General features: G+C 35.8%; 1 protein-coding gene across 4 annotated transcripts in view; it reads left to right on the top strand.

Annotated features, from left to right (window-relative positions):
• LOC114664469 (myosin-10) overlaps positions 1 to 24,018 on the top strand; it is a 149,704-nt gene that overhangs the window by 57,303 nt on the left and 68,383 nt on the right. For all 4 annotated transcript variants that reach the window (XM_028818577.2, XM_028818576.2, XM_051936285.1 and 1 more), the window contains exon 4: positions 23,745 to 23,772. In XM_028818577.2, the coding sequence (XP_028674410.1) occupies positions 23,745 to 23,772 (28 nt within the window). The remainder of the gene's footprint in view (positions 1 to 23,744; positions 23,773 to 24,018) is intronic.

The raw sequence follows: 24,018 nt of genomic DNA, 5'->3' as shown, positions 1-24,018 counted from the left end.
GATAGGAATAAAGTAAATAGACTTGCATCATTACCTATTTAATGGTAGATTTATTTAATGGTGTTTATTACATAATCATCTAGATATACCTAGATGTTAGTTAAAATTCTGCGGGCTAAATGAAAATAGCAAGGAGGGGAACATATGTTATTTACACAGTAGATTACTTAATAAGCTTTTATACATTATTTAAGTTGTTGCACTAATATTAAGCAAACAAAAGGTTTTTAATATTGTCTAGTTCTCAGCATTGATAAAATGTCTATGTTACTAATCACTGGAGGAAAGTGTTTTTCTTTTGTTGTAGTTTGCCTGCAGTAGAAAGTTGATTATCCAAACATTCAACACCACATCTGCCTTGCACACTGTCTGCCTGCACATTCCCACCTCTGGTTTCCCCTCGCACCGCTCATTTTGTGTTAGCAGTAACACGATCTGCGTTTACTTTCCTAAATGCCTTAAAATGATCCCAACTAGGATCCTTTCAGAAGCTTACTGGTTGCCCCACACCAAAGTCAGTTGATTTTAGGAGACAAAAAGCATCCCCAGAATGAATGCAGACACAGGCTGTGTATCGGCACCCCACTTTCTATAAATTTCCCTATGATTTTGCACATGGGGGGGTATGGGGGCTGCAAGCAAGATGAAAAATATATATGTAGTAATGGTTAGAAACTGAGTGAGTGAGAATTTGAATGTTTGGTATTTTCAAAATAAATAAAGGAGCACTCAGTTTACGGGGAGTGGGGGGTGTTTGCAGGTGTGCACTGATCGTGCATTCACATGTAGATATGTGTGTGGTTCGATCAGCCTACTAAGCACTCTGGGGGCTGTAATCAGCACTAGCACGCCTGCATCCCTAAATAGTATAAAAAGGAGTCTGAACAAGAAAAAGATCCAAAGAGAAGCATGGAGGTTAAACACAATGAATAAAAGTGAATGGAGTAATGGGGAAACACAGGATCCTGAAAGAAACAATGCCATAGGGTGGAGACAGGCAATAGGGTTTAGCCCTAAAAATAGTGTGTGGACAATGCTTAATGGGCAGGGTCGCTCCTGCTATGCAATCAGGGAGTTGGAGCAACCCACTGCTTCGAATGGGTTCTCGCCCTGAGGCCATGCATTGGTGGCAAACAGGAGATGAAGTCGAACTCGTGCGGTCCCTTCAGGTGCAGAGAGAAAGTGGTGAGGAACACATGTCAGGCTTGGGGAAACCTAGCAGTGACCAAGCAAGGTGGCTGGGGTACAAACCCTTGGGATATCTGACTGCAACTGTTGGCAAATTTCACACATAAGTATGTGAGTTATTGGTTTAGACTATTTCAAAGTCAGTGATTTTGAATATGCGTTTATGCTTGATTTTTGATTCTTTACTAGGGATCTAGCCCTCTATGGACCTCTATCAGAGGGTGAAAAATGACACATTTCTATTACAGTAGCATATTTAGATTTTAAATATTTCTTCTATTTAGCACAACTATTCTTGTTTACTGTGTACTTGAATGAAGTAAATCATTACATTTCTTATCAACACTCTGAATTAGGTTGGTTACATGAGTTGAGAGAAAAATTGAATCTGAGTGTGTGGAAGCACACTGCAAAATGACACAACCACCCAAATCACATGTATAGCAGATGCAAATGAGTCCACACAAACTAGATGGCACAGATGCTAGGTTTCCGGCTTAGTCAAACAAGTCTGAACCACTATAAGAGCATATTGCGGATGCTGATAACAGTAAGTCGATTATCACCCACCATTCATTTTCTAAACTTTTTTGTCATGAACTTCAAGTTCATGATCACTGGGGTAACTTTGCAACTGTAATGTTAATTTACATAGCTAGGTCAATTTGCCCAAGAAATTAATTGTTGGTACTTAAGCACATAAGTTGTTCACTTCTAAAATAGTTGGAGCTGATTTTCTACAGCTTTATACCATCTACTCTACCAGATTTCTAAGGAGAGCTGAATCCATCATCTCTGATAACAGACATACAACTCATCCCCTGTTTTTGCTTCTCCCTTCTGAGAAGCACTAACTACCAAAGCCTCTTCACACTCTTCAGGAACGTCTTTTCCCCAGGCCATAATGTCACTGAACTCCCAGTAACCTCGTCCTACCTGCCTTGTATTGAACCCACCTGCTGGTTTCTGTGCAATTGTACTCCGTGTTACTTTTCTTTTTTTTTTTTTTTTTAACTCCTATCTTAATTTACTGTATTTATTAATGCTGTTCTTTATTCATTTATTTTCTGCTATTCTTATTCATTTACTACATTTATACATTACTGCAACTGTTGCATAAGAATTGCACTTAGCAGTGTAGGTGAAAGTAAAGACTTAACAATCTCAACTCTTTGCTAGATGAGTTTAGTCGGCTTTACAAAGTATATCTGAAATAAACAGAATTTAATTAACAATAGCCAGAATCAATAATAGCTACCAGTTTTATCTGCTAAAATCATGTACCTGCTAAGTTGTCTCCTAAGTTAGTTCTTTACACTTGAATTGTAAAATTGATGTGAAAACATCTTTCTGTGTTCACTGAAAATGGCCAAAAATTTCAACATATGCTTTCTTGTCAGCTCTAGCAGACCACTAACACATTCTCAATTTGATTGTGGAGGAAACGTTAAAGCCCTGACGGTCTTTGCATATTGTTTTTAGTTTTAAAAATAGAAATGACACATTAAATGAAGCACTGTCTAAATCACAGCAGAATCTGACAATATATTATTTTTAACAGTCATATGAACAACTTAAATGACCAATTATCAGAAATTGTATAGAATACTGTACATATTATCAGTTCTGTGTATTCATTTTGTATTTTGTTGAGCATTACAGTGGCTAGATAACTTTTTCTCACCGAGACTGTTTCTTCAAAGCAGGTGTATAGTAGACTAAGACATATAGGGATGGTTCGTTGTTTGCTTTCCTCTCTTTGAAGCTAAAGAAATACATAAAAATGCAGCATTAGTGAGATACTTAATTTTAGAGAGAGAGACTGTGAGGAGTGGTGCAGATAAATAAGTGTTCCTCTACTGTATGTGTGGAAGTTGTTTGTCAGTAATAAGTTTGTTTTATACAGTAAAACATTTAAACAAGCCAAATAACCAACCATTACTTCAACTGAAAAGTATTAGGATGCTATTGTTTTCAGCTTACATGTTCTACTTTTGCTTATCTGTCATGTTCTAAAACTTCTTATCATTGCAGCAAGTTATAGTTTTTCACGATAGGCAAATTTGAGCATACTGTATTAGATGTAATAGAGCACATTCACTCAATGGCCACATAACAAGGTATTTAAATTGCCTTCTGGTAGCAGAAATCCCTTTTTTGTGTGTGTGTGTTCCGGCTCAGCATATCTTTGTTTTTAATGTGACCTTTTTTGTTTTGAGAGTGCAAATAGGCTTCTGTCAAATAAAACAAAGCTACTCCTATATTGACATTATGTTGATGAGAAGGGAAGCCATTTGTTTGCAGCAAAGAACAGTTAAAAATTTTAGAATACAATAGCAGTAAGGCAGGCACATCAGTTCTAAGGTGCCACTCATACACTGCTGGTCAATACACTTTTAGTTCATTATAATTTAAATCCCAATTGCATTTTTGCCTTAAAGCTTTATTAAATGTTCTACTCTTTGAAGACTGTGACACTTTCATTGCACAAATGAATCCCTGCATTTTCTTTAACCTCTGTAAAAACTATTTTCTTTGAAAAGGGTCTGCTTAAAGAAAATTGTCAGTGTTACAATGACTCCCATCAGTCTTGTCATTGAATTTCAGTAAACTAAATGAGTGCAGACAAATGTAATGTATTCTCAGAAAAACTTGTAAATATTGACCTCTAGTGGACTTTAACAATATAGCAAATAAAATATATTGTATTCATGCATGGAAAAAGTCTATAATGGGGTTCCTCAGTTACATCCTGGAGGGCTGCAGTTTTTTGTTGTAACCAGTTTCCTAATTAGCATATAGTCCTTGCTGATAATATAATATGGAATTCAATAGCATGGATTGTTGGTGTTTTCTTTCTTCCAGGACAAATCTTGATCCTTTTCTGAGAACACCATTCATATGTATTACAGACTGGAACAGATTTGTACTTATCAATCCTTCGCTTTTTTTCTCTAATTTATTTGTAAACATTTTAATAACACAGATACATCATGTTGCTTATACACTTTTCAATTGAAATAAATTCCCATAAAAATTTTTTGGATGTAACTTCACTCTGTAACACATTACACATTTATTTTAAAAAAAAATAAATAAATTGAGATGTACATAAATGTTTAGTTATTCATAGACATTGTGAATACAGCTACAGTTTGTGGTGTTTTTTTAGCTGGCTTGACTATGTATATTATAAAAATATAAATTGTAATGGATAAGAATGGAAGAATATTTCAGGAGACAGCAACTCGAATTTCTTTGGATTTACCCTAGCCATCTCCTAATCTATTACACTTTTGCACTGTCAGTATGTTAAATAATTGTATAAATTAGACTCTTCTATAATTAATTTTATGGCTACTGACATTGGTAGAGCTTTAAACATCATTCTGAAGGAACAATGCCTGCGCATCAAGGATTTTTTCCCCCCATGGTTTATTGCCATCATCATATTTGAACGTGTATTTATTTTGGCTGACTGTTTCAGTGAAACATCTATATATTGTGTCTTTGCAGAGCTGTTTTCAATATTTGATTGATTAGAGTTTGACAGTTTATTTTCACATATTAAATGTAAAAACTGAGAAGAGCAGGGCTGATAATTCTTGTGTAAATCAATTGGCTCATTTCTAAATTGTTGACGTTTGACGGTGTTTTCCTTTTTGGAAAGCAAACCCACTACATATCTTAGTGAGTGTAATGTGCAACATTAAACCATCAATAATACATTACATACAGTAGTTATGTGCATTTAAGAAATCCCAGTTGATTTTGTAAAGTAATGCAATAAAAAAGTTTCTCTGCAACTTTGTCCAGAATCTGGACATTGACCTTTAGCAGATAAATTCATCTGTAGGATAGCCATTGTAATTGTTTTTCTTTTTTATCATGGGAAAATGGGAATATCACCTGATATAGTATTGCAGGTTGGAGTGTTTCCTCAATAACCTCAGTCATCACAAATAAAATGAATAGACCTAGTTTATCAAAAAATGTTAACTCTTTCAGATAACAATCTAGGCTGACAGATTTCCATCCTAATATTTGAGCAATGTGTTCCCTGCCTAATCTATACTGTTGATTACTATCTATCCCTTTCCTTTTGGACCTGTGAGAATGCTTAGTCTCATGATCCCAAGTGTCTATTAAATATCTTTGACCAACCTCTGCAATAAAAACATTCTAAAGAAGCATTTTAAAGTATAAGCCTGTGGTCCAGATGTTTCACATTGTCTATCTTGTGGTAACAGTAAATTTTGTATAGAATTTTCTTCTTATTCACAAGTTGAAATGGTAGTTGAAAGAGCTGGTCTCTTGTTTTTTTTTTTTTTTTGGAGAATTTTAGCATATTGCTAATGCTTTTTAGCCAAATGGTTGTTTTATCCTGAAAGTCAAGAGCAGCTTTTTGTTCAAACCAGAAGCTTGTGTTTGCTTTGGCATCATAAGTAGAGGAATTTGCATTGTAGCTGAAAACCCCTTTTTATGTAGTCATATCACTAAAATTCCTCACATTTCCTTGTTTTTTTTTTCAGTGTTATAAGAAAGTGCCTTCGTTCAACTCCTCTTTTCTGTATTTTTTTGTTATTCTGGTAGAGAAAAGCCAAACAACAGCATGCAACCAAGATCTACACCCCATCCCCAAAATAAAGAATTATTAAAAACTATCAGGAGAAATTTTCCAAATCTTTATTCTAAGACCTGCTTAAATGTTGAAAATTCAATAAAAATCATTCAGTACAGAGCTATTTTTAAACCCTAAAATATAGGTGCTTTAAAAGTAGAAAATTAGTTATCAGTCCCAATGACACTTTGTGAATTATCTTAAATTCCTAAGAGGCACGGTTAATTTTCAGCTGTAGATGGCTCATATTTTATTAGGCCACTACCAAAGTACATTTATATTGTTACACCGATAAGAGGCTGTGTTAAACTCAAAAAGTCCCAAAGTTTGGAATATTCTCATCGCATTCGTAATTTCTGCATACTGTGCCTTTTTGTAGGGCCTTGTGAATGAAGTGCTATCACTCAGTGTTTGCATCTTGCATAGTCATACATTCTCAAGCATTTTAAAAATTGTTCAGGGGCTGGAGCCTATCCTTACAGTACTGGGGTTACTATAGGAGGCAAAACAATAGGTAATGCCAGGCTTATCTCACTAACTATAAGTAATTTATAATAACAGAAATGAATAATGAAGAGTAAATTGCAATGAAAGTATGCACTCAAGCTTGTTTTAATGCTGATGGTCAATAAGTTCAGCTGAAAGAAGCTCGTAAAGAAACAGAATAATTTAAGGTAAGCGCTGTGTGGAATAGTTTTCTCTGTAGAGTAGTTGACTTCATTCCTTTTGCGTGTTGGTAGGATTCCAGCTTCTTTCAGGAGTTCACTACTATTTTGTAAGACATTTATCTCAAAAACATATCATCCAGTTGGCTACGTATACATGCTTAAAAAGATTTTTAATCTGCACTAACATGTCTACAGTCTACTTTTGTTAAAAAAAGAAAAAAAAAATCTGGTGTGAGTTAAAAGCAGCCCTCACTTTACATATTAAAAGTTAATGCTTTTAGCTTAAATGCTTCGGTCCCATTTTGGCTTATAAGATATGTTCCCAGACGTTTCTACCTTGATTTTTTTTTTTTATGAAAATGTTATTATGCAGTTACAGTTTATACAAACTTTATATGAATTAAAAAAATAATATAAAAGAGAAAATCTTTTTGCAAAAGATTGGTCACTGTTTCAGAGGTAAAGTCTCAGAACTTTTTAAGTCATTAGTCTGGTCTGGCTTATCTCATTAGGTGTTAGTCTTATCAAGAATTGTAATTAGGAATTTTTGGATGATAATTGCAGCGCCTAGTACATTCTTTGACAAACATTGTGCAATATTCAACAACCATGGACTTTTTTTTTTTTTTTGCAACTGACTTAGGGTCTGAAAATTGAACTTATTAATGCCTGCAAAGCAAGGAAAGGACTGTAAAAAGAATTTCCACAATCTGTAACATCATTAACAGTACACTCCATGTAATTCAAATGCTCATAAGAATGATGGTTTATTTAACAATTTCTTAGTTAAAATGTGTTTGGGACCTTGTAAGCATATGACTGGATGACATTTCATATGGATTAAGCATATAAGTAATGTGAGATTTATTTCATGTACCTTTTGACATTCTTTACAGTTCACATGCATTGGTCATTATGGGGCCCCTAATATTTCAGGAAATATATCTCCATTCTGCATGAAAACATCAGATTAAAAGTTCTCCTTAGAGTATTCCTTAAGTAAATGGCAGTTAAGAGGAACCTTGGAGGTCAGGAAAAGATCTGGAAGACCAAGAAAACTGACTACTAATGTACAAGTTGTTTTGTGCAGGATGGCAAAGCAAAGCCCCCATATGATGGCAAGAGACTTGGAGGCAGGTTTAGCTGTAAAAAGTGATGGTGCACTGGTCTTCTATGCAGTGTTACTGCATTGCCTACATGGAAATGCCATCAGAAGTAAACCTTACTTTGTAATCTCATTACAACATCTGAAGTATGCAAAACAATATCTGCATAAGACATGGCATTTTAGAACGAAGTGCTGTCCACTTGGTTTAGAAACATAAAATTAAAATCAAACTTGTTGACCACAATAAATTTGTTTGGACAAAAATAAAGCAGCATTTTAAGAAAAGAATACCTTGCCAACTGTTTTGTCCTTAGGTGAATCTATTATGCTTTAGGCTTGTATGGCAGCTGGTTGTACAGCAGACTTTCTGGGAGTACAGGGAAGAATGGATTCAACTAAATATCAACAAATCCTTGAGGAAACTGAAGCTAAAAAAGTGGCTTCTACAACAAGACAATGATCCAAAACACACTTCGAATTCAACTATAGGGTACCTCACGGATCACAAAGTAAAGGTTTTGGAATGGCACTTGAATTCCCCAGACTTGAGCATTATTGTAAGTTTGTGGGTAGATCTTAAAAGTACTTTGCACATAAGATAAGACATCTCAAGAATATCTATCTGCTTGAAGCAATCTACTAGGAAGAATTGGAGACAAAATTCCAAGTTGTATTTATTCATTTTATTTATGTATTTTTTTTTTTTTTTTTACTTCTGATGTCAGAAAAATATGTAATTTGTCTGTCAAACCTTTTGAAAGTAACTAATATATATATATTGTGGACGATAGAGGGAACTGTTGCCCCGTGAAACCCAACAGACAGATGCTCCGGACACAAGTTTAAAAGCACTAAGCAGATATTTAATTTTTTCTTCAATATAGTGCCTTCAAAGCACCACATCCATCAAACACACCACAAATCAATACAATAAATTTCCTCCTCTCCTCCCAGCAGCTCTGTCACATTCCCTCCCAACTCCGGCTCGCTTGCTGGGTCTCCACCAGTCCTTTATATAGTCCTTCACCTGGAAGTGCTTCTCCTCTTCTGTTCACGTGACTTGTCAGTACTTCCGGGTCAGATGGAGAATTACATTTTTCTTCAACCCGGAAGTACTTCTGTTCTTCTGTCCCTGTGACTTGGGAGTACTTCTGGGCTATATGGAAAACGAAAATCCCTGCGTCTCCCTGCAGCGTCACACACCGGCACCCACGGTACCCAGCAGGGTTGTGAAGCCAAACTCCATCTCCCATGATGCCCAGCGGGAATACGGGGCACCTCTAAGCTGCAGGGAAGTCGCCATCTAGTGTCCTGGGTGTGTCGGCCAGGTTGATCTGCCGGCCGTCCATCACAATATATAAGTTGAATTAACAGACAAAGTAGGTCTTCCACTGGAGACTGGTGTCTGAAGGTCAAAAGACTGCATTTGAATTGGCATTTGACTTGTTTTTGGTCCGATTGCATATTGGAGATTTATCAGATTTCCTTTAAAAGTTTTATTCATAAAAGGTGACATTCCTGGATCCTTGATAGATTCAAGTTAAAGTTTGTCTCTAAACTCTTTCCCACTGCACAATGATGTTTGTTTGAAATAATATAAAACAGTATTTTGGTGCTGTAATTACATTTACAGTGCATACTCTTTTGAAAAACCTTTTTTTAGTTGCTGCAGTTTTAAACTATCAAAATCATCCAAGGTTAACCATGGCCTTATTTCAACTTTATGACGTTTGCTGTCATGTTGGCAGAATTTCAGTCAAAAGTCCTCATGTGGCATTGTGTTTTTTTGTACTAAAGATGTCCTTCATTTCACACTGAAGCTTAAGCTGTGTGTTGATTTCTTTGTATTGATTCTATGTCAGGTTTGCATTTGGGTTTTTGTACATCTTCATACCAGTTACAAGAAAGAAAAATGATTTTTTTTTTTTTGTTTTTTCAAACTGGATTCCTGACTTACAGCATGGCAACATTTGTTTTATTTTGGAAAATTAGTCTCTTTGGCTTGGCTTAATATCTGCACAACTATTTCATAAGTCTGCTGCTGTTTAAATTGTTGCGTAATAAAGAATTCGAAATAATGAAGATAAGATGAGCAGGTGCAATGTTAATCACTGAATTACATTCTCTTTCATTAATCAAGAGAAAGTTAACAAGAGAGTTTTCCTTGATTTTTAGATCTAAATGCACATACCACGGCTGTCTGAGAGCATGTTCTTCATGTGTGCCCCTGCCCAAATTTTATTGGATCCTACCTACCTACTCTGTTGTAACATGTAGCTATTCACCTTCATCCTTGAGATATACTGGTTAATTGGTGTTTTAAAAATGTTATGAATCTACTATCTTTTAAGCAGTTTGGCCTTTTAAGGAGTTCAAACCTTAAAGAAATGTATCCTTTATGTAGCATGGATGAAAAGTAAATGATGAGACACAATGACATTTCAGGACACTGAATTAATAATAGGCAAGTTTCAATGTCATGCTTTTTACTGTGCACTTTGGAGAAACTGTGCTTTTATGCTTCTAATTTACATACACATTTGGCTACTATTGTGCTTGCCCTCTTGTACTTTATTACCAACTTTAAACATTAAAACTGTTTGTGCAGAAAATGGTTATTGTGTCTTTGACTGTATGGCCAAGTAAATGGTAGGATTTCTTCAAACGTTTGGTCCTGTGTATCTGTTCAGTAGCTTGCTGTAGTTCCAAAAATCTCATTCCATTGCTCTGAAAGTGTTGTCATATGCATTTTATTTCTTTCTAGACCTCTTTCACTTGCTGACACATGCTTGCCTTCTTTCTTTATTTCACATTTCATTGCTGAAATGACCTAATTTTTTGCAGTTCTATTTCTCATTCTGCTTCAGTCTCCTCTCATTCCAGTCTTCCTGTTCAGGGGATAATGAGGCCTAATTTTCAGAAGACACATACACTGAAAGAAATTGGAGAGCGGTGATGTCCAAATGTGTTGGACACATGCTAACATTTTAAGAGTCACTTTGCTGGGTATGTAGTGAAGCTGGCTTTATTTGATTGACATTGTAACAATCTCATGTGGTTCCCATCATAATACTGTCTTTTTGGCAATATACAGTGCATCCGGAAAGTATTCACAACGCATCACTTTTTCCACATTTTGTTATGTTACAGCCTTATTCCAAAATGAATTAAATTCATTTTTTTCCTCAGAATTCTACACACAACACCCCATAATGACAACGTGAAAAAAGTTTACTTGAGATTTTTGCAAATTTATTAAAAATATAAAAACTGAGAAATCCCATGTACATAAGTATTCACAGCCTTTGCTCAATATATTTTGTCGATGCACCTTTGGCAGCAATTACAGCCTCAAGTCCTTTTGAATATGATGCCACAAGCTTGGCACACCTATCCTTTGCCAGTTTCACCCATTCCTCTTTGCCGCACCTCTCAAGCTCCATCAGGTTGGATGGGAAGCGTCGGTGCACAGCCATTTTAAGATCTCTCCAGAGATGTTCAATCGGATTCAAGTCTGGGCTCTGGCTGGGCGACTCAAGGACATTCACAGAGTTGTCCTGAAGGCACTCCTTTGATATCTTGGCTGTGTGCTTAGGGTCGTTGTCCTGCTGAAAGATGAACCGTCGCCCCAGTCTGAGGTCAAGAGCGCTCTAGAGCAGGTTTTCATCCAGGATGTCTCTGTACATTGCTACAGTCATCTTTCCCTTTATTCTGACTAGTCTCAAAGTCCCTGCCGCTGAAAAACATCCCCACAGCATGATGCTGCCACGACCATGCTTCACTGTAGGGATGGTATTGGCCTGGTGATGAGCGGTGCCTGGTTTCCTCCAAACGTGACGCCTGGCATTCACACCAAAGAGTTCAGTCTTTGTCTCATTAGACCAGAGAATTTTCTTTCTCATGGTCTGAGAGTCCTTCAGGTGCCTTTTGGCAAACTCCAGGTGGGCTGCCATATGCTTTTTACTAAGGAGTGGCTTCCGTCTGGCCACTCTACCATACAGGCCTGATTGCTGCAAAGATGGTTGTCCTTCTGGAAGGTTCTTCTCTCTCCACAGAGGACCTCTGGAGCTCTGACAGAGTGACCATTGGGTTCTTGGTCACCTCCCTGACTAAGGCCCTTCTACCCCGATCGTTCAGTTTAGATGGCCGGCCAGCTCTAGGAAGAGTCCAGGTGGTTTCGAACTTCTTCCACTTACAGATGATGGAGGCCACTGTGCTCATTGGGACCTTCAAAGCAGCAGAAATTTTTCTGTAACCTTCCCCAGATTTGTGCCTCGAGACAATCCTGTCTCAGAGGTCTACAGACAATTCCTTTGACTTCATGCTTGGTTTGTGCTCTGACATGAACTGTCAACTGTGGGACCTTATATAGACAGGTGTGTGCCTTTCCAAATCATGTCCAATCAACTGAATTTACCACAGGTGGACTCCAATGAAGCTGCAGAAACATCTCAAGGATTATCAGGGGAAGCAGGATATACCTGAGCTCAATTTGGAGCTTCATGGCAAAGGCTGTGAATACTTATGTACATGTACTTTCTCAATTTTTTTATTTTTAATAAATTTGCAAAAACCTCAAACTTTTTTCACGTTGTCATTATGGGGTGTTGTGTGTAGAATTCTGAGGAAAAAAATGAATTTAATCCATTTTGGAATAAGGCTGTAACATAAGAAAATGTGTAAAAAGTGATGCACTGTGAATACTTTCCGGATGCACTATATTAACAACACTTTGTCCTGCTGTTTAAAATAACAGGTATGTGTAGTCAAAAAAAAACAAAAAAAACTATTGAATGCAAATCCTAAAAAAAAGGAATACACATTTTTCCTAGTAATTTTTAATGTCATAGCATCTGAGGATTTTGGCCAAGCCTGTCAGTATAGCCAGCCAAAACATATTAACTATTTGGAATCCTCTGAAGAATACAGTTCTACAGCATACCTTTTATGAGGCATTATTTGATTATACTTTTTGTTATGATAGTCAAGTAAGGGATTATGTTGTTCAGAGATTATTTTTTTTGTTGTTAGTAATTTATTGTAAGATGGTTGAAATTGCTCTGTGAATATCTATGTGTGTTTGCTACAATCATTTTTCAATATAATCTGACAACTACAGCATCCTTGTGCCAGTGAGGAAAAAAACATGTAATACAAATCTAAATCCTGTAGTTTTTAGCTATTTCTTCATTTCTTTAGTAACCTTAGAAACCTGTAGTAACACTCATAAAACATTTAACACAGAGGGATAAAAATGCGAGGATAACCAGATGTGGATTATGGGACAGCTTGGAAATGGCTTCCTTTGTTTTTAATTTTTTAATTTTTATTTTGTACTGTTGGAAAATTTTAGCAACGTTGCTGATGCCAAACTCTAATGCTTCTTTAATTTAAGTGTTTGAATACACATATCTTACTTAACAGATTGACCGTGTGGCATAACATCTAATTAAGTCATCCATTCTGCAAAATCAGTACCTGTGGTTTTTACCCACTGAAAAAGGATAACATTAAACTAGTTCAAGGCAAAAAAACTTTCACCCTCATAACGGAACAGCAAATCTGAAAGCAACTCTTTCTATGTCGTTTTGTGAACACTCTGAGGAACAAATAACATTGTTCACATTTACCTTGAGTAATCTTCACACTTTCTGGTCATGATTTATCAGTTCTTACAGAGTGACAGTCGCTGCTGTTTGCCAACTAGAGTAAAGCACTTTGGTTATCTCAGCCTTTCTCAGAACATGCATTTCTGAAGCCCAGTGGTTGTATTTTCATCAACAACATTATGGTCTTAAACATTGTTTTAACTACCTATAAATATTTGTTACTGATAACTTTCCTGACACACTAAGCAGCAGCCTATTGTTAAAAACACCAAACAATGCTATTCTCACTGCTAGCTGTTAGCAAGCAGCAGACATTTCCTGTTATTTTAACTGAAGTATAAAAAGCATTACAGATTGTTCACCTTGACTGCCCACAACAATCTTAAACTTAAAGATACGCTTTTTACTGAAATACCTGTCAAGCATAGGATGATATTAAAGAGCTGGTGCATTAGCTATGTATAACGCTTATGAGCCAGTTTGTTGGGCTTAGTTTTTATGAGGCACCCTTTTCACTTGAAACCTTTGAAGTATTTTGTGTAATTCTCTTAACCGCGTGATCCAGTGACAGTTTGATTATTATTTTTTTCTAAACCTTACCAGCCTTTTCTGCATTATTACTTATCACAATGCAAGTTTAAATGGCTGGGAATATACACATCTGTTTCAAATACCCTGTAAAATATATGGTTCAGATTTGTTTCTTTTATATAGATTTTGTTCAACAACTTTTATTTATATAGCAATTTTTCATATCTATACTAATAAAGTATCTATCTATCTATCTATCTATCTATCTATCTATCTATCTATCTATCTATCTATCTATCTATCTATCTATCTAATAAAAGGCAAAGCCCTCACTCACTCACTCACTCACTCATCACTAATTCTCCAACTTCCCATGTAGGTGGAAGGCTGAAATTTGGCAGGCTCATTCCTTACAGCTTACTTACAAAAGTTAGGCAGGTTTCATTTCATAATTCAAAGCGTAACGGTCATAACTGGAACCTCTTTTTTGTCCATATACTGTAATGGAGGAGGCGGAGTCACGTATTGCATCATCACGCCTCCTACGTAATCACGTGAACTGAAAACAAGGAAGAGCCCCAAAGAGCGCTGAAGAAAACATTCATTACACAATTGAGAAGGCACAAGAGAGCGGCTCACGTGAACTGACTGAATGCATCACGAGTGATCACTTCGATACTGCAGAAACAAAGCACGGTGTAAAACGTAAGTTTAAATTAAGTTTATAGAAATGCTACCGCTGCCATTTGCAATACCATATTCGCGAGATACAAGTTTAATGAGAAACGCTCCTGCTGCCGTTTGCAATACCATATTTGCGAGATACAAGTTCAATGAGAAGACACGAGGTATAAACGAGACTTTGGATGACTTTGTAACAGATTAAAAATTGCTGTAGCGAGAAACTTTTAAGTGCCGGGTCTTAGCTAACAGCACGTAGAACGCAGCACGTCAGAAACAAAGCACCGTGTAAACCTAAAGTTTAAGTTCATAGACCTACAAAAGGTTGCCATTGATTTGAGGCAAGATTGCTTTTCTCCTGTACAACTATACGTTGCATTCTCAAGAGTGTGCTTGCACGGCTTGGTTATATTACAACCGGAGTGCTAAACTGACAACGTGGTATACAAACAGAACTATAACAATCGTAATAAACAAACAAAAAAACAGCGGACAACCCATGGATTAAATAAAAAGGCTGCTTCCGTTGGCGAAGCAACGAAAAAGGAAGACTTTATATGGCGTTCGTTTATAAAACAGCGGAGAGGCTGTGTGAAGGCAGCTTCACAAAAAAACAGATCCTTAACAAATTATTTGTATATTTTCACTCAATTTAAAAAGGTTTTCTGTTCTTAATAAAAATTTAAAAGCAGTACTTCGCGGGGATTTAGATATATAGATATATATAGATATAGATATATATATATATATATATATAGATATAGATATAGATATATATATATATATATATATAGATATAGATATATATATATATATATATATATATATATATATATAGATATAGATATATATATATAGATATATATATATATATAGATAGATATACAGTGATCCCTCGCTATATCGCGCTTCGCCTTTTGCGGCTTCACTCCATCGCGGATTTTATATGTAAGCATATTTAAATATATATCGCAGATTTTTTGCTGGTTCGCGGATTTCTGTGGACAATGGGTCTTTTAATTTCTGGTACATGCTTCCTCAGTTGGTTTGCCCAGTTGATTTCATACAAGGGACGCTATTGGCAGATGGCTGAGAAGCTAGATTGCTTACTTTTCACTATCTCTCTCTTGCGCAGACTTTCTCTGATCCTGACGTATGGGGATTGAGCAGGGGGGCTGTTCGCACACCTAGACGATACGGACGCTCGTCTAAAAATGCTGAAAGATTATCTTCACGTTGGTATCTTTTGTGCAGCTGCTTCCTGAAACGACATGCTGCACAGTGCTTCGCATACTGAAAAGCTCGAAGGGCACGTATTGATTTTTGACTGAAAAACAAACTCTGTCTCTCTCTCTCTCCCTGCTCCTGATGGAGGGGGTGTGAGCGGCCGCCTTCAACAGCTTTGTGCCGCGGTGCTTTGCATACTTAAAAGCAAACAGCCCTATTGATTTGTTTGCTAGAGATTGTTTTCTCTATCTATGTGACATTCTGTGCTCCTGACACGCACTCCTTTAAAGAGGAAGATATGTTTGCATTCTTTTAATTGTGAGACAGAACTGTCATCTCTGTCTTGTCATGGAGCACAGTTTAAACTTTTGAAAAAGAGACAAATGTTTGTTTGCAGTGTTTGAATAACGTTCCTGTCTCTCTACAACCTCCTGTGTTTCTGCGCAAATCTGTGACCCAAGCATGACAATCTAAAAATAACCATATAAACATATGGTTTCTACTTCGCGGATTTTCTTATTTCGCGGGTGGCTCTGGAACGCAACCCCCGCGATGGAGGAGGGATTACTGTACCCTCATTATATCCATTTTTGCCAATCACTAAAATTTCTGTTTTCTTCTCATTTAGTTTGAGAAAATTACTACTCACCCATTCAGAAACACAAATAAGACATTCAAAGGAAAATATGTTTAATGTTTGTGAATAAATACTTTGAAAACTGAATTGGGGATGTTTCACATGGTTAATGCTCTTGTGGCTTCATAAATCTTTGTAACTTTCATATGTAGTCTTGTGTTATATTTCTACACTTTAAAATTAAATTTTATTTCTTGTTTGATTCCTTTCTTAATACTTTAATTTTAATGAATGTTCAGATAATGTTTGGCAGAGCACTACATAAGGAAGCCGCAGCTAAGCCGTGAAAAGCAAGTGCTTTTAAGTTAATTTTTTAAGATGATAATTTCCTGAAAATAACATTTTTGTGTTTTCTTTGATAGATATATTAGACTTTTGTGCATAGTGCACCTCAGACTTATTACATGGATAAATACATGCAGGGTGCTGTTTCCATATATAATACGGAGTTTTGAAATTGTTATCCATAAATGCAAGACAGATTACAAAATAGGCAGACATAAACGAAAATTAGAACTTCTATTAATATATTTGGCCTACTAGTTTCTCGCCTGGAATTCTAGGAATGAAAGAGTCTCCAGGACTAATCTGTCTGAGAATAAATAACTTGTAAAATAATTTCTAAAACCAGCAGGGAGGCTGGGCCAGTGCAAATAGAGTGACTAACACCTTAGGATTTAGTGATCATAACTGTGGGTCTTAAATTGTATCCATAGGCCAAAAGTTTACTCTTAATGACATTTAACACTTCATGAATTTTTTGCATTATGAGCAACAAAGATATTATAGTCACTTTTACCTCCATGGAATGACTTGCATTAAATTAAATCTCCCTTACATCATTTACTTTGGATAAGAGAGAGAGCTTAAATTTACCTTTGTAGGTTTAAGGTATGTGATATGTTAAAAAAAAATAAAAATAAAAATCAAACGATAAAGATTAGTTTTGCTAGCAGTTGTTTTTTTACAATTGCTGATGATGATTCCATGTCCAGATATGCAGGTACTGAACAACTAATTATTTTGGCATGGTGAAATCTTGTACCATTTTTTCTTGTGAATCGAATATTACATTATTTAAGGAAAACATTTTCTTTTCATTTTCTGCTTGAAACTCTTCAGATTATTCACATTTTTGTGAAGCATCCACTTGTTATCGGTGTTTGGGATGTCTGGCGGTGTCCCAGATTACATGCTGTTGACAATGTGCTCCTTGTTGCAGGAACAGAAGAAATTCCTGACATGTTTCTTCTGCTTAATCAGCACAATGAACTTTCCATCATTAAAACAAACAGGGCCAACTATTATATAGTGTTCTGAGAGATGGGGAAATGATAGAGAGAACTTGTCTTGGTTTTGTTTTTTGTATTTAAACTAGCTGAAGTGAAGTAAATTCATCTAAGAAGTTTCTGCCCTCTTGATTCCAAAAGCACTTCTGCTTTAATGATTGGCGTACTGTATATTAAAATATGAAGCATGTGTTTATCCAATGTATTCTGCAGGTGGCCTCGTTATGTATATTTACCTATAATCTAAATCAGTGTTTCCCAAACTCGGTCCTGGTGAACCCCTGTGGCTGAAGGTTCCAACCAGCTTCTGTTTTTAATTGAACTCCTGGGCTAAATAAGTGAACTGATATTTCCCAAGTTCTGTGTCTAGGGAACAATATAGAAATTAGAAAACTAAGTTTGCTAAAAAAAAAAAAAAATGTACCAAGCAGTTATATATCCATCCATCCATTTTCCAGCCCGCTGAATCCGAACAAAGGGTCACGGGGGTCTGCTGGAGCCAATCCCAGCCAACACAGGGCACAAGGCAGGAACCAATCCTGGGCAGGGTGCCAACCCACCGCAGGACACACACAAACACCAAGCACACACTAGGGCCAATTGAGAATCGCCAATCCACCTAACCAGCATGTCTTTGGACTGTGGGAGGAAACCGGAGCGCCCGGAGGAAACCCACGCAGACACGGGGAGAACATGCAAACTCCACACAGGGAGGACCCGGGAAGTGAACCCAGGTCCCCAGGTGTCCCAACTGCGAGGCAGCAGCGCTACCCACTGCGCCACCGTGCCGCCCAGCAGTTATATATGAATAATGTATTTTTTTTCATTTTAACAGTAATTTCATCTTGATTTTCATTCTACTTTTCTAGGTCTAATTGTTTAATTAATCCATTATTTAATCATTAGTGGGTCGGTTGCTAAAGTACTTGCAGCCTTTGATTATTTAGTGTTGTTTGCCTGCGTGTCTGCTCTGCTCATTTTAAATTGTCATTATTAAGATACAACAAAGGGGGAAAAACTGCACAGAGAAAGGGCAAAGTATAATGAAATCAACAAAAGAGAGTTAAGCATTTAAATCTATAGCAAAAGCAGAAATATTTCTAAATGTCTTATAAATGTAAAAATCATGCTGCTATGCTTTTCTGAATGTTGAATAAAAGAAAAAAAAAAACAGCTAATTAAATGAGATCAGTGCTATCAGGTGTTGTCACTGATTAGGAATCCGGTTGGAACAAAAACCTGCAGCCACAGGGGTTCACCAGGACCGAGTTTGGGAAACACTGATCTAAATGAAGACCTTTATTACTACTTAAGGGGATTCATTGCAAGGTTAAAAAGTGTTACTTTAGAGCTCATTGTTACATTTTGAAGTGCATGTGCCCACTTGACATCAGCACCATTTATGGGCTCTAGTTCTGCATGTTTTGGTTTGGACAGAATTTAACATGGAATAATAGGCAAAAAGACTATTGAGGCATTTAACTCATGTTTTTCTGTGGTCTACATGTTTTACTTTTTCATTTGTAATACACAGTAAGTGAAGAAAGAACATGATTGCAGTAGAAAATGTTGTTGTTGTAAACCAAGGTGAAAATGTTGTAAAGAATGGTTATGTCTGTGATAGTATATGCATATTTTTGTGGTGCCTATTGCCAAAAAAAAGAAATGGTCACATACTAAAACTAACCAAACCAACCTTTATTTTACTATTTGTTTTTTTTTTCCAGTGTTTTAAAAAGCTAGACTGTTTGCTTCATATGTTTATTGATTGTTTTACCATATACATATGAATACATTTTACATAATTATGCATAATTACATATACATACTTACTTTTTGCTGCCTTAGTAATTTACAATTCATAGGTAAATAATTAGTTTTAATTTATAGTTTTAGTGATTGGCACTACTGCATCACAGATCTAGCATCCTGAATTTGAATTCTCCACCTGTTCATCATTACCAAAGAAGAAAGAATACTTTCGATAATGTGATTATGTTCAGCAATACCCCACATCCTTTATGATTATCTTCTACTCTTTTTTTTTTTTTTTTTACTTCCGTTATATTGTGGTGACGTGTGTCTAGCTATTGGAGGTAGTCATACCAATCTTACTGGTGGGTTCATCCAAATTGGCCTCATTTCAGAGAGCTTTTTGCCACCAGGCTCTCTCTCTCTCATATACTTATTTTTTCCAGGAAGTTTATTGACATAGTCCATTTTTTGTTGAAATATCTTGAGCAGATCATGCTGTAAACAGTTGAAAATTCAAAAGTTGATCTTGGAAAGCATTGGTGAAATTGCAAATCGTGGATTTTCCTCTTTTTCACCTATGATAGCTGCTGATGATGGCACACTGTTTGCCAATACAAGTTGTTGTAACGCCAGCGGACTACATACTTGGGGTTAGAACTCCCTGTTGCTAGCTGATTGCTACAAGTCAAGCTCAGTGCGTGCAGAAACCTGTGCATGCTTCTCTATGTTCACCATGCCTTAAGTCGTAACAGGTAAGGTAAATGATCTTAGAAACTATACTAACTAAAGTATAAAACACAAGCAAGAAAAACAGTTATCTTTTTATATAAATGAAGTAGCCTGTTGCGTGTAACCAGTTGTGCACAGAGCAATTAAATATTAAGTTAGTACTATTTAGCTTACACAAAAACAAGCTCATAGCTGCATTATCTGCAGATTATAATGATTCACTTTTTCTTTGTTATTATAATTCACTAGCCAGACGTCCAGGTGACAGAGACAGTCCTGATTTCAGACTCTGTGCAAATGACTGAAGAACATCAGAAAGTCGTGATTGTAACAGGCTGCCAATCTAATAAAACATTGCTCTACCAAAATATCCTCAAAGTATATTTAGAACTGTGTATGCAAAACTCCAAGACGAACCCCCACTAAAACTCTGACATAGCAACTTGAATTTTGCACGTTTTGCACAATACCTCAGTCTGATCGATTTGATGTGCGATTGATGTCTCTGTGGTCAAATCAAAAGTACTGCCAAATGACAGAGAAGGATTTATTTTTTTGTTGTACCAAGTAACAAACTTCCCCCTCCTCTTTTGTGCTCATATTGCCAGAATGAATGACAGATTAGCTCATTATGTTATCTCCAAAGTCCACACTACACTAGGCTACTAAAATAAATAGCAGTAGGACTGATTGAGAAGGCTTCTGATTTGTCAGTCATACTGTAGGCTACATGCGTCCATAGTTCATGTTCAGTAGGCTGGAATCAAAACCTCCTACAAATACGCACAGGGACAATGTATACTAGTGGTAGAAAATCATAGCCTTTTGTTGTTTAATAATTGCATGGCTTCAAATTATGATTTCAATTTTAATTTGATTAATCGTACAGCTCTAATTGAAAGGATGATTAACAGTAGACTTTCAATTAGTAAGGGGATACGTACTAACAGCTATGAAAACTACTGTTACGTCATATAGTGTAAAACATCAAGAAGTTTTAAAGAGATGGAGATTAATATTTCAGAAGTAAACTTTATATAAATTAAGATTCAGTAGGTGAATTTTGAACAGGGAATTGTTTTCATATTAGCCTTTTTGCAGATTACATACAGTATGACAATTTCAAAGTAAACAGTTCTGTTGGTCCTAATTTTTGCTTCATTACATGTTTTAAAAACAAGATCATATAAAACATAAACTGTTGATTGCACTCATTACTCCATCTGTTAATTCTAGTGGTAAAACCTTGTGTATTTTTTTGTACACTTTATAGTCATTTATATGCAAATTTACTTTACATGATTAAAACTTTAAGATTATGCTGTACTTAGTTTTCTCATTTACTCATTTTGTTTTTACATCAAAAGCTATATTTTCTAGATAAAAAGATGAATAATTATTTGCACCTGATACGAGTTGTATTTGGTTAATAAAGGGGGAAGTGTGAATATACAATGTTACTGTTGTATCTGTAGGTCATATTGTAACTTTCTAGGGAATGTAAATGAAATCTTTTCTTGGAAACATATGTTTGGCAAGCTGTAAATTCCACGCTTGTACAGCCCCAAAGTGATGACAGGCAGCATAATGTTTCCCATGGGATAATGCCTGACCTAGAGTTCTTTTCTTTATCATTGTCTTGCTGATGTTATTTGGAAATTACTAAATGGTTACAGATTTCTAAAAATATTCTTTATTTTTTTAAATAATGTATTTTTCCCTTTTGTTATAGCAATACTAAACTACATGGAGTCCTACATGGCCACCTTGAAGTACCACTGTGAAAATTTGATTAATCTTTTGTTGAGTTCTGTGGTTTGCTTTTTATAGTTAAATTAAATGGGAAGTCATTTGTTGCCTGAATATTATTTCTTAATACAGTCCATTTTTCACAAACCTGTGCTATAGATTACATTCTTACTGGAAACATAACTTCCTGGAGTGACATCTACAATGTAAACCTTGTGTAAAGCACCGCAGAGGCTGGTAAAGGTGGCACAGAACATTACTGGCACCCAGCTTGCTTCTGTTCAAGACCTATACCACTCTCACTGCCTTAGAAAGGCAAACAGAGCTGCTTGTCTTACTCCTCCCTTTTGATTAATGGTACAAGACTATTGGCACATGCACCAGTAGATTCAGAGACATTTCAATCTACAAGTCATAAGTTTGCTAAACAGTGAACAGTAAGAATTGTAATAGAGAGTTTGTGTGTGTGTGTGTGGGTGTTTGTATGTATTAATAAGACTCTTGTTAATCAACATATTTTAACAGTATCAATAGATACTGCATTATGCTTTTCAGATTACATTAAGTGGCGACTCTAAATTGTACTGGTGTGTGTTAATGTGCCTATGATGTACATTTATTCTGTTTAGGGTTAGTTTCTGCCCTCCTCTGAGGCTGTCAGAGTAATCTTTTTACTTTGCATGTTTGTGGTCATGCGTAAAACCTCACTTGTTAGCATGGAAATTCCTATACTACAGCAGGTAGAGTAATGTTTGGACAAATTTAGTGAAGTATAATAATATTTTAAAGAGAACCTCTATACACAAACAGAAAAAAAAATCTTTTGCTAGTATGAAAAGTGGAGAAAATCTGTTCCTGCAGCTGTTATTCTGCTTACAGGAGTATTCAAACAAGTCTGTCAGTCTGAAATAGATCTGCTGCAATGACATTTCTATGCAATATCTGAAATTAAGGTTAAAAAAAAGATCTGTTCATGTCCTGATTACGCCGTGATCATCTGAAATGTTAGGCCCTCGAAAAAAAACTTTAGAGATGCTTAAAGCTTGAAAAGGCTAAAAAATAATTTCTAAAGCCCTTGGTGTTTGTCAGTCCCCACTAGGACAGATTTTTTTTAAAAATGGAGGAAATTCAGTACCATTATTACTCTGTCTTAGAGCGAACTTCCTGCAAAGATCATAGCAAAAGCATAGGATGTAGTGTTGCAGGATGTGAAAAAGAACCATAGGTTAACAATAAAGTTAGTGGCCTGTTTTGACAAGAAGTATAATAATTTTTGTGCATTATTACTTTAAGCAGTTTGTGTTTGTTTGTTATTGTGACTTAGCAAAGAAGTGTGATCTTCAACTATGTCCAGTTTAATGCTGTAGTCCATGTAGTTCCAAAGGGTCACTAACTTTTTCTTGCAACTTTACATAGACATTGTGAATTTCCCATTGGGATTAATAAAGTTCTATCTATCTATCTATCTATCTATCTATCTATCTATCTATCTATCTATCTATCTATCTATCTATCTATCTATCTATCTATCTATCTATCTATCTATCTATCTATCTATCTATCTATCTATCTATCTATCTATCTATCTATCTATCTATCTATCTATCTATCTATCTATCTATCTATCTATCTATCTATCTATCTATCTATCTATCTATCTATCTATCTATCTATCTATCTATCTATCTATCTATCTATCTATCTATCTATCTATCTATCGCTCTCATATTAGTTTCCCTTGGTCTAGAATGTAGTCTTTTTTAGAGCTTCATTATGAAGTAACTGAAAGGTTTTTAATAAACATCGATTGTTTAATTTTTAGGACTCGTGGCATGCCTCTCAAACTTTATATCTGTATTTATGCAGTACGTGTTGCATTGGAATTGATTGATATTTAATTCATTTTCCACATTTTGTTGCTGACAATTTTTTTTTCTCTTTTTTCTTCCCAGATCGTGAGGACCAATCAATTCTTTGCACGTAAGTTTAGGAAGCTGTTGTAAAAACAATTTCCTTTCTCCTATTATATAATCAAACATATTGTATTTGATACCAGTACTAACATTATCAAAAAAGTGTGTAATTGCTTTTGGTTTAATTGAAATGATTTATGTAGTATTAATTGATACCTGTCTTGCACAGTTTTGGAATACTGTATGAAAGAAAACCAGAGTATCATCAGCTTCCCCAAACCCTTCCAAATTATTGTAGTACACTGTTAAATTT

The sequence above is a fragment of the Erpetoichthys calabaricus genome, chromosome 14 (assembly GCF_900747795.2).
Source record: "Erpetoichthys calabaricus chromosome 14, fErpCal1.3, whole genome shotgun sequence".
NCBI lineage: Eukaryota > Metazoa > Chordata > Cladistia > Polypteriformes > Polypteridae > Erpetoichthys > Erpetoichthys calabaricus.
Note: the sequence above shows the minus strand (reverse complement) of the source record. Positions and strands in the feature narration are given on the sequence as shown.